General features: G+C 42.5%; 1 protein-coding gene across 1 annotated transcript; it reads left to right on the top strand.

Moving 5' to 3' along the window:
• Nucleotides 1–4150: 4150 nt before the first annotated feature.
• KCNA4 (potassium voltage-gated channel subfamily A member 4) lies at nt 4151–9306 on the top strand. Its single transcript, XM_034770238.1, has 2 exons — nt 4151–4887; nt 5610–9306. The coding sequence occupies exon 2, from the start codon at nt 6395–6397 to the stop codon at nt 8387–8389; it is 1995 nt and encodes a 664-aa protein (XP_034626129.1). The 5' UTR covers nt 4151–4887; nt 5610–6394; the 3' UTR covers nt 8390–9306.
• The last annotated feature ends 759 nt before the right edge of the window (nt 9307–10065 follow it).

Genomic DNA, 10065 nt, shown 5'->3' with positions numbered 1-10065 from the left:
TCTCCACCATCAGGTTGGCCATAGCAGATACAGCAGAAACTTTGACATGATGATTTTGGCCCAGAGTCTCCTATGGGAGTTGCACTTTGTTACCGCAAGGCGAAATTTGGACCAAGATAGTTGTGTCAGAACATTCTAAAACATGAATCTCCTAACTCCTGATCTTGTGATTGAACACTAAGACCTGGCATTCTAGTGTAATATGTGTGTGCTGTATGTATAATATCTTCTTGCATGGGGTCCTTTAACAAAATGTATAGTACCATGGAGATAGTGTTTTGTCCAGTTTTTGGCTTGATCTTGCAGTTCCTCCATGCACATAACTTCCATTGATGTCAATGGCAGGTTTCTGGTGTAAGAACATCAAGTTCAGGCCTGTAGAATCTAAAAGTCACGAGCTTATGAAAACATCCTTTCCCACTCAAAAAACTGGACAAATTGGTGTCAACTGTCACAAAAATACAAGGCACTGTCGGATACATTTGATACTGATAAAAATATCTGCCATGTAGTGAAACATGTCAAAATTCTTTTCTCTACCTCTGTGACAGTTTGGCACAATACCAGGTTGCAATGTGAGACACTTCCAGGTATAGAGCTACTGTACAGTTCTTAAAGCGGGTGCTTTTGAATTCTTTGCCTTGGCCCAAAATTTTACTCTTTCTAGTTCTCCCCCAAATAGATGTAACCTTAACAGTCCAAAAGCAGTATTAATTGTGAGCCCACAATCTAATCTTTCCCCAGATTATTCCTGACAAAAGCAGGGGTAATCCGCAAGGGACTGATGTCCATAGACCTATAGCTGGGTCAAAGAGTATTTGTGCTAATTTCACAGACCAAGCTTCTGACCAAACATTAGAATGGCCTGGTTCTACTTTCAGAAGAAAACCTTCAAAGCATCCTCCCCATGAGTTTTTCAAAGAGCCATAACTGAGGTGAAACCTACCACCCCATGTTTTTCCAACCCCCCTAAGCTTCCTCTGGCATGTGGACAGGAGCAAATGCCACCCACGATCTAACACCTAATATCTCCTGGGTTTTTGCGTGCCTTTTTAATGATTGTATTCCCCATTTGTCCTGTTTGAAAACTGCAAAAACAGAAGAAGGGCATTTGATTCAGTACATTGAGCAAGCAGAGTTTAAAAACAATCACAGAATCACAGAAATATAAGGCTGGAAGCTCAAGAGGTCACCTAGGCCATCTCCTCATGCTGAGGAGGAACCAAGTGTACCTAGCTTAGATGATTCCAGCCAGGTTTTTGACTAATCTCTTCTTAAAAACTTCCAGTGACAGGGATTCCACAATACAAATAATTTTGTGAGTTTGGTTCATTTTTCTAGGGGCTGCAATAAGACTGGGCCCCATTGTGTTGGGCACTGTATAAATACAGAGACATGGGCAGTCCCTGCTCCAAAATCTTGCAGTCAAAACAGTCTAGAGAGACAAAATGTGGGAGAAAGGAACTATAATTACCCCCATTTTACAGCTGGGGAATTGAAGCACAGAGAAATGAAGTGATCTGCTCAGTGTGACCCAGAAAGCTTGTGACACAACTAGGGGTGAAGCCAGGTATCCTGAGTCCCTGCCTAGTGCCTTAACCACAGGGCTATCCATCCTCCCACACTGCCCATTCTTCTAATAGTTTAATATGCCTTCTTCTAATATTGTTGTTTTGAAGAATCTCCCTGATCATGAGCATAAAAAGAACCCAAGAAAAATAAACAGAGAAATCTCCAAGAACAAAAATGAACCACTTGGGCTATTTTTGTTCTAGTCTCCTTTTTCTTCCTTCTGTGCACCCCAGGTCAGGAAAGCACCAAAAACCCAGATTTGGCATGTGGAGCCTGCCAGCTCCATCCAATTTTTGCCTTCACTCTCCAAGTTCCATGGCCTGTGCCATAGTCCCTGGGTAAGCTGCCCCTTTGGAGATCCTTTTCCAGTCCCCTTCAAGTGACAGACCCTTGGCTCCACTTCTTTTTGGGATGGGACCCTGTCTCCAACTGGGATTCTGGGTTATACCCTGCTGGTTGCCAAGCATAATACCCAGCAGGCCCAATGGACCTGGCACCTGCAAGAGTTTCCCTTTGGGAATCCATGACCAGTAAGTTTGGAGTGACACAGAGGCAGCTTCTTCTAAACAAAGTATGATTCATTTGCCAAAAGGTTCACAGCTCTCAGAGAAGTGTGTATATATAAGAGACGTATATGCATCCTGAGTTACCTATACTTGGCAATGCCTCTCAAACTTCTAGGTAGACATGACTTAGCCTTGATGCCCCTCTCCTCATTTTCTTGGGTACCCAGTTACATCTTGCTTGCTGCAGACCCTCACTCTCCATCAGCCTGGGTGTTTCCTTGCCTGATAGTGCTGACCAGGATGCTAGTTGCTTCCTGGTCAGTGCTCTCTGACACTCCTTGGTCAGCCTTTCTCAACTCACTCAACCCATCTCCCTTTTCTAGGTTCAGGGCTCTGTCATGGTTTAGTATTCTCCTTTGATCCTAGGCTTAGCCCTGGGAAGAGTAAATTCTGCTAGCCTGGATGGACTCAGTTAAGAAGTATTTTCCAATCAACAGTTTCCCCATTGTTTTCTCCAGGATTCTTTATCTGTGTCATTGTATTGCCTTTCCTCATTGGTTTTTTTAACAATCCTTTTTGATCTAACTCCATCATAAGTAACCCGTCATACACAAACACACAGAGGCATGCACCATATTCATACAAATACTACAGATATTGTCCGATTCTCCACAAGAATAGAGAACAAGTGTAACTGCTCCTACAGCACAAAAAAATACTGGGCCCTGACACATCCCATCTATTTTGAAGGCACAATTTGGGGGTTTGGGACTAAGAAATGATAGGGCCCTACAGACTCCAAGTCTGGATCTTTGAATTGAAGGGTTATGGAGGGATGCATTAGGATGTGGATTTTTGCAGTGGATGTGAAGCAGTCACACTCCTCTATTTAGCTGGTAGGCATTTAGGTTTGGAAGAAAGAAAGAAAGCTGGATTCAGGTGTTGGATTCATGATTTTATGAGGCTGCTGCATCAGTTTGCATTATGGTCTGGATTTTTTAAGTGCACTAGGAGCTTTTATCCCCCTCCCATCTATTTTGTTTGACTGGGGTTAAATTTGGTTAGATCCAGGTGCCAGTTATGTGTTTTTTCCAAGCTATTGAGCTGGGATGCATTAGGATCCAGATTTTTTTCCAGTGAAGTAGGAGTGGTTACACTTGTTTTCAAATTAGATTTAACCGCTCCCTCCCCATTCATCAATGCTGTGAAAACGTGGATCTGGTATCTGGCTCCAGGTGGATCTTGGACATATTTGACCCCAAGCCACCAAATTCTACCATGTGTCCGGTTTTGGGTGGGGTAGGAGCAGCTACACTTGTTTCTTATTCATGCTATGGAATTTTTTTTTGGAGGCAGGTAAGGGCTAAAATTGGATGGATCTGGTAGGATCCATAAGCCAGATCTTGGTTTTGTGGTGCTCATAGGTGATGTACCACGGTGATGATTTTTCATGCATTGGGAGCAGCCAGATTTATTTCTCTATATAAGCATTAGAATTTGGGGCAGAAGTTTGGCAGGATCCTGGTACCAGATCCAGGGTTTTGCAGCGTTCCTACTCCAGGGTGCATTGCGGATTGGATTTCTTTTTTGCTCCAGTAGGAGCAGTAAGATCAGTTCTCCATTATGATGCTGCAGATTGGGAGATCAGGGCCAAAAATCAGCAGGAGACAGTTAGATCCAGCTTTTACCTGATAATGTGTGTGACACTTATTCTCTGATTCATTTTGAAATTCCCAGTACCTCCTGAGCAGCAGGGATTTTCTTTCTTAAAAAAAAAAAAAAATAATAATAATAATAAAAAGACAGCCTTGAGCATTGACCTGAGAGCTAAGTTTTATTAGCCAACGTATGTATTATTCAGCTCTGGAATATTTCTTTCAATAATTAATATATTAATACAAAAAGAGACAATGCCAAAGGGGGGTTGCAAATACCTTAATGCGTGCAAGGGGGCCTGTGGCCGCTAGGGGCTGATCGAGGGCTGGAAAGCCCAGGGAATAAATCAGACCAGGCGTTCGTCCTTCAGTGGTACGTAAACACAGTTGAGAATTGGGCAGAAGACTGACAAAGGGGTGTAGAGAGCGGGAGAGAGCAACAGTTCTTGCTCCAGCAACTAACTGATCACAGAGTTCCCTTGATTGCTGCGGGAGGGCTTTAAAACCCGGGAGTGAAAATCTCGCTGTTGGTTTTTACTGTATTTATTTTCATTGCATCACTCCCCTTCTCCCCCCCATCGCCCTAGAAATAACATCAGCAACAACAAGTGGATGCTGAGAGCGTGACTGGTAGCTGGACTGCGGGGCGATCAGCTGCAGTGTAAACGGGCGTGAGAGGGAAATTGCCACAAGCAGGACGCATGCTTTTATCAATAGCCAGAGCCGGGCTTGGTACAGGGATTATTTCCCGCTGATTCACAAACCCTACAGCAAGCGCCGGTGTTGGGAAGACTAGTGATCACACACACACACATACACACATACGTGCACTCCCCCCGCGCGCGCGCGCACACACACACACGATCCTTTTTTTCTGGAGCAAGATTCTTGATTGTTGTTGTTTTGCTAAGATCTGGGCTAAGAAGTGATCGTCGCTGACCAGAATTCTCCAGAGCCGGGCTATCGGTCTGGCTCCCTCCAGGAGGTCTGGTTGCATATAAAGGGAAGCGAGAAAAATAAGTCATCAACCTGTAGTTTTGGCGGTCCCTACACCTGCAAACCTAGATTGCTTAGTACAGTCCCCTCCTCGAGAGCTCTTTCTCCAGATCCTTGGACGAGCGAGAACAGCGTTGCTATTTCTCTGCCTAGGAACAGTAAGTATAATAGCATTTTTCTTTCTGTAGTATATTAATAAACAGGTAGCTATAAGTGAGGGTGCCGTTTCTTAGGGGTGTGTGTGTGTGTGTGTGTGTGCGTGTATGTTGTTGCTCCATGGAAGCTACAGTTTGTATTTTTTTGTCATACAAGTATGGATGTTTGTCACTTAATATGCCCAGGTATGTACCTGTTACTAAGTGAAAATTTAGTAAAACATAAGTTAGATTTAGAATATACTGTATCATTCTAGCTTCTAATTAAGTTCCAAATATATATCAAAAGCTATTCTGTATATATGTCTCTTTGTGCAACATTTGATATATATGTATGTAAGATTTTATACATATATATATATATATAAAGTCTTGCAACATTTGAATGCCATATACAGTAGTATTTATATGGATTTTGCTCTCTCTCCTAGAGTTTGAAAGAGAAAACAATTATATACGTAAGTGCACTTATATGTATATATGCACACACCCATATCCATACACAGAGTCATATAAAATCTATGGGTGTATGGAGTGTGTGTGTATTTGTATGTGTGATGTATAAATGTGAATAGTGTGGGTAGTGGATGGCTGAACACCTTAATAAATGACACAATTTGCACTTGACCTACACTGTGGCCTCTTAGGAAAATGAACCAACCTTTTCTAAACCTTTTTGTTTTCTTTGTTATTTTTGTGTGTATGTGTGTATGCATGTGCCTCAGGTTAAGTACTTCTTCTGCATGAGCATAACCAAAGGGTGATCCTCTCCCTTGTCCCCTATGGAGACCTCAGAGCCAGTGTTGCAGCCTCCTCCTCCTCCTCCTCTTGCCACTGCAGCTACTGCCCTGGGTGCTGCTCCAAGGTTTGAGACACTGTTGACAGGCTGAAGAAAGAGGGCTTGCAAAGACCTCCTCACTGTGTAAACAAAATGATGGTTGGAAGTTACTTCAACTCCCTAAATATTATTATTAATCAATAATCATATTGCTAGGCCAAAGCATTGCTTGGAGCAAATGAGAAAAGAGACTATTTGCATTTGGTTACAATGATAAACTAAAGACCTGAAACTTTTCTGTATCAAGAAAACAACAGGACAGTTACCTCCTTGCTTTGTATTAACATTTGCTCCTTGCTGGGTGCAGTCTTTGGAGTCTACAACAAAATCATGAATTTGAACAGATGTGTGGATTCTGGATAGGCCGCTGGAGTGTAATGAAAATAAAGAGGCGTGGTGGATGAAAGGACAAGACCTAGACTCTTTCTGAGATCAAATCTGAAGGCTGCATCTTTTATTTTTTTGATAGCAAAACACAGTTATTTGTGTCATACATCCTGGATGATAAGAAAATGCAAAACACAAATTCAGTTTTACTAATACCATGATGTGCTGTGCTTCCAAGAAACTGTCCTCCAAATGCAAATGGCTTTGAACTTCCCCTCATAGAAGTCAAGGTGTGACTACAGATATCCCAGACTATTTTGTATTAAACAAATAAACAATTACAAAATGGAGGTTGCAATGGTGAGTGCAGATAGCTCTGGCTGCAACAGCCACATGCCCTATGGATATGCCGTCCAGGCTCGGGCTCGGGAGAGAGAACGACTGGCACACTCGAGGGCAGCGGCAGCTGCGGCTGTGGCAGCAGCAACGGCGGCAGTAGAAGGTGGGGCCTCATTAGGAGGTGGATCCTATCACCACTACCACCAGGTACAGAGTGGGGGGGCTTCCTCTTCTCACAATGGGAATGGATCACACAGCAGTTTGCTTCAGCGTCAGAACAGTAGAAGGAGGAAACGAGGAAGAAAGAGGAGCCACTATCTGGGTAGCAGGGATTGTGGGGCATCCTTCCCGTGTTCTGAGCTGCTACCGCTCAGTGGCTCTGAAGAGAAGATACTGAAGGACTTGAGTGAGGAGGAAGAGGAGGATGAGGGGGAGGATGAAGAGGATGAGGAGGAAGGAAAGTTCTTCTACAGTGATGAGGATGATGTGGATGAGTTTTCGTATTTGGACCAACCACCTGATGACGGTGGTGGTGGCGGCCCTGGGGGCTACAGCGCAGTACGCTACAGCGAGTATGAGTGCTGCGAACGGGTAGTGATCAATGTGTCAGGACTGCGGTTTGAGACTCAGCTGAAGACCTTGGCTCAGTTCCCCGAGACATTGCTGGGTGATCCGGCGAAGCGGGGCAGGTACTTTGATCCACTCAGGAATGAGTACTTCTTCGATAGGAACCGGCCCAGCTTTGATGCCATCCTGTACTACTACCAGTCTGGGGGCCGTCTGAAGAGGCCAGTCAACGTGCCCTTTGATATCTTCACTGAGGAAGTGAAATTCTATCAGCTTGGGGAGGAGGCCATGCTTAAGTTCAGGGAGGATGAAGGGTTCGTCAAAGAAGAAGAGGATAAGGCTTTGCCCGACAATGAGTTCAAGAAGCAGATCTGGCTGCTGTTTGAGTACCCAGAGAGTTCCAGTGCAGCCAGGGGCATTGCCATTGTCTCTGTCTTGGTCATTTTGATCTCCATCGTCATCTTCTGTCTGGAGACTTTGCCAGAATTCAGAGACAACAAGGAGCTCATATTGTCCCTGGGCTTGGAGAAGGGGCTTTTCAATGAGACTCTGCACCTGGATGGTGGGGGGCACACTATCTTCAATGACCCATTTTTCATTGTGGAGACAGTCTGCATCATCTGGTTCTCCTTTGAGTTTACAGTGAGATGGTTTGCCTGCCCCAGCAAAGCGGTCTTCATCAAGAACATCATGAACATCATAGACATTGTCTCCATCTTGCCTTACTTCATCACCCTGGGCACTGAGCTGGCCCAGCAGCAGGGCAGTAATGGTCAACAGGCCATGTCTTTTGCTATCCTGAGGATCATCCGTCTGGTCAGGGTGTTTCGCATCTTCAAGCTCTCCAGACACTCTAAGGGTTTGCAGATCCTAGGTCATACGCTCAGAGCCAGCATGAGGGAGCTGGGGCTCCTCATCTTCTTTCTTTTTATTGGAGTCATTTTGTTTTCCAGTGCTGTTTACTTTGCAGAAGCTGATGAACCTTCCACTCATTTTCAAAGCATCCCAGATGCCTTTTGGTGGGCTGTAGTGACCATGACCACAGTTGGTTATGGGGACATGAAACCCATAACTGTGGGTGGGAAAATAGTCGGGTCCCTGTGTGCCATCGCGGGTGTGTTAACCATTGCTTTACCAGTGCCAGTGATTGTCTCCAATTTTAACTATTTCTATCACAGAGAGACTGAGAATGAAGAACAAACACAACTGACGCAAAATGCAGTCAGTTGTCCATACCTCCCAACAAATTTACTGAAGAAATTTAGAAGCTCGTCATCTTCTTCCACAGAGGGTAAATCAGAGTATTTGGAGATGGAAGAAGGAGTTAAAGAGTCTCTTTGTGTAAAGGAAAAAAAATGTCAGGACACAGGGAATGACAGTGAGACAGAGAAGAAAAACTGTGTAAATTCAAAATCTGTGGAAACTGATGTGTAATATTGAAAGTTTCCAAATATATTTATGCATTAAAGAGTGCAGTGATAAAAATGAAATATGCAAACAAAAGTCTCAAGCATACAATAGTATGCACTTTATTGGTTAAATACAAATAAAAAATAGTGTTGCTAAACTTGTATTACATATCAAGTAAATTATATACCTTGTGGAAGAGGTGGTTTGAGCTGATGTAATTTCAAACTTTATATTTTTATTAGAATGCAAGCGTTTTGCACATGAGGGGAAGAAATCATTAAAACCAAGACAGTTTTAAATAGGGTGTGTGAACTGTTGACATCACTAATAAGATCTCAGTGGTAAAAGTTGGCATTCAGAGGTATTTACTATGTAAGAAACAATGAAGTTCAGCAGTCATTATCCATTTATCAGTGCTTTAATAGCTGTTACCATAAATCATTGGATTTCATAGTTGTGCTCTTCAAAGCAGTAAAAATTATTGTAAAAACCAAAAATTTCCCACAGAACATAGGTCTAAATTTTATCTTGAAATATCTAATGCTTATTTTAAATTGGAAAATAACTTTGAAAAGGCTGCTGACCTCCAGAAATTGTTTATTTTTATAACTCTCCTTGGAGGCATTGCAGCATTTGTTGTCTAATACATGGACAAAATGAAGTAAGATAATCATTTAACATGGTCTGAATGCAGTGGCAAAGTGACTGGAATGCTTTTTTGCACTACTTTTTATGCTGGAGCTATATTGAAAGAGACTTCATACTGTGAATGTTTACTAATGTAGTAGTTCGATGACAATCATTGGAAAAGTGAATTCTGCATCTCATTTTATTGGTTTTTGTGTGTGTGTCTGTGTGATGCTGATGGCTAACCATCTAATGTTACATTAATTCCATATTCTTTTAATTATGAATATCTGTGATCTGGAAAAGGACTGTGAAGTAAAATTTTATAATCTTTTTTTTTTTTTTTTTTTTTTAAAACCCAGTCTGCTCTACTGATGCCCTCAAGAAATAACAATGTATTTTATATTTTCTTTACTGGTTACTTCAGCATTCAGAATCCGTGATAAATACATGCACTTTGTCAGTATTGATGTAATTCTGAGTAACTGAAGGGACTGTAGCAGTAATAAGATGTTCAACTGCTACAGTGATGAGGACTAAGAATTGCTAACTTTTAAATGTGCTATTATTGGAGCTGTGTTTTTTCCTTAATTACAGCTTTCACCCATGTGCATTTGAAATAACCTTTAAGATCCATAGTAGGCATTCTGGGATTTAGAATAAACACTTCAGGACCCAGGCTGTCCTCAAGAAAGCATTTGTTGATCCATTCTCACTTATGTTTAAGCCAGTCCTACCTTCCTTGTGCACCCCAAGCTCCCATTAACCTCAGTTGGAGATGTGGGTGTGCAAGGACTGTACTGTCAGGCCCACTGTATATTTCAGGACGTGGAATGAAATAGGGGAGGTATCATCTAACAAAGTATGCATTCAAAATAGGTATTTTTGGCGCTAGAATTATCTGGGAAGGGCATTACTAAAGTGGAACAATTTTGGAGGAGGCATTGTGGAATCCAGAAAGGTCCAAATTACTACCCTTGAACAATATTGACATGGGCACTTTGGGAAGGCATTGTGAGACATAGAGGGAGTTAAACAACACCAGTAAGTTGGTATGATTTTTGCAATGGCAA

The sequence above is a fragment of the Trachemys scripta genome, chromosome 4 (assembly GCF_013100865.1).
Source record: "Trachemys scripta elegans isolate TJP31775 chromosome 4, CAS_Tse_1.0, whole genome shotgun sequence".
Lineage (NCBI taxonomy): Eukaryota > Metazoa > Chordata > Testudines > Emydidae > Trachemys > Trachemys scripta.
This window is presented reverse-complemented; position numbering and strand designations above follow the sequence as displayed.

What these genes read in the sequence shown, in the direction of transcription:
- KCNA4 (XM_034770238.1), top strand. Translation starts at nt 6,395, where the DNA reads ATGGAGGTTGCAATGGTGAGTGCAGATAGCTCTGGCTGCAACAGCCAC.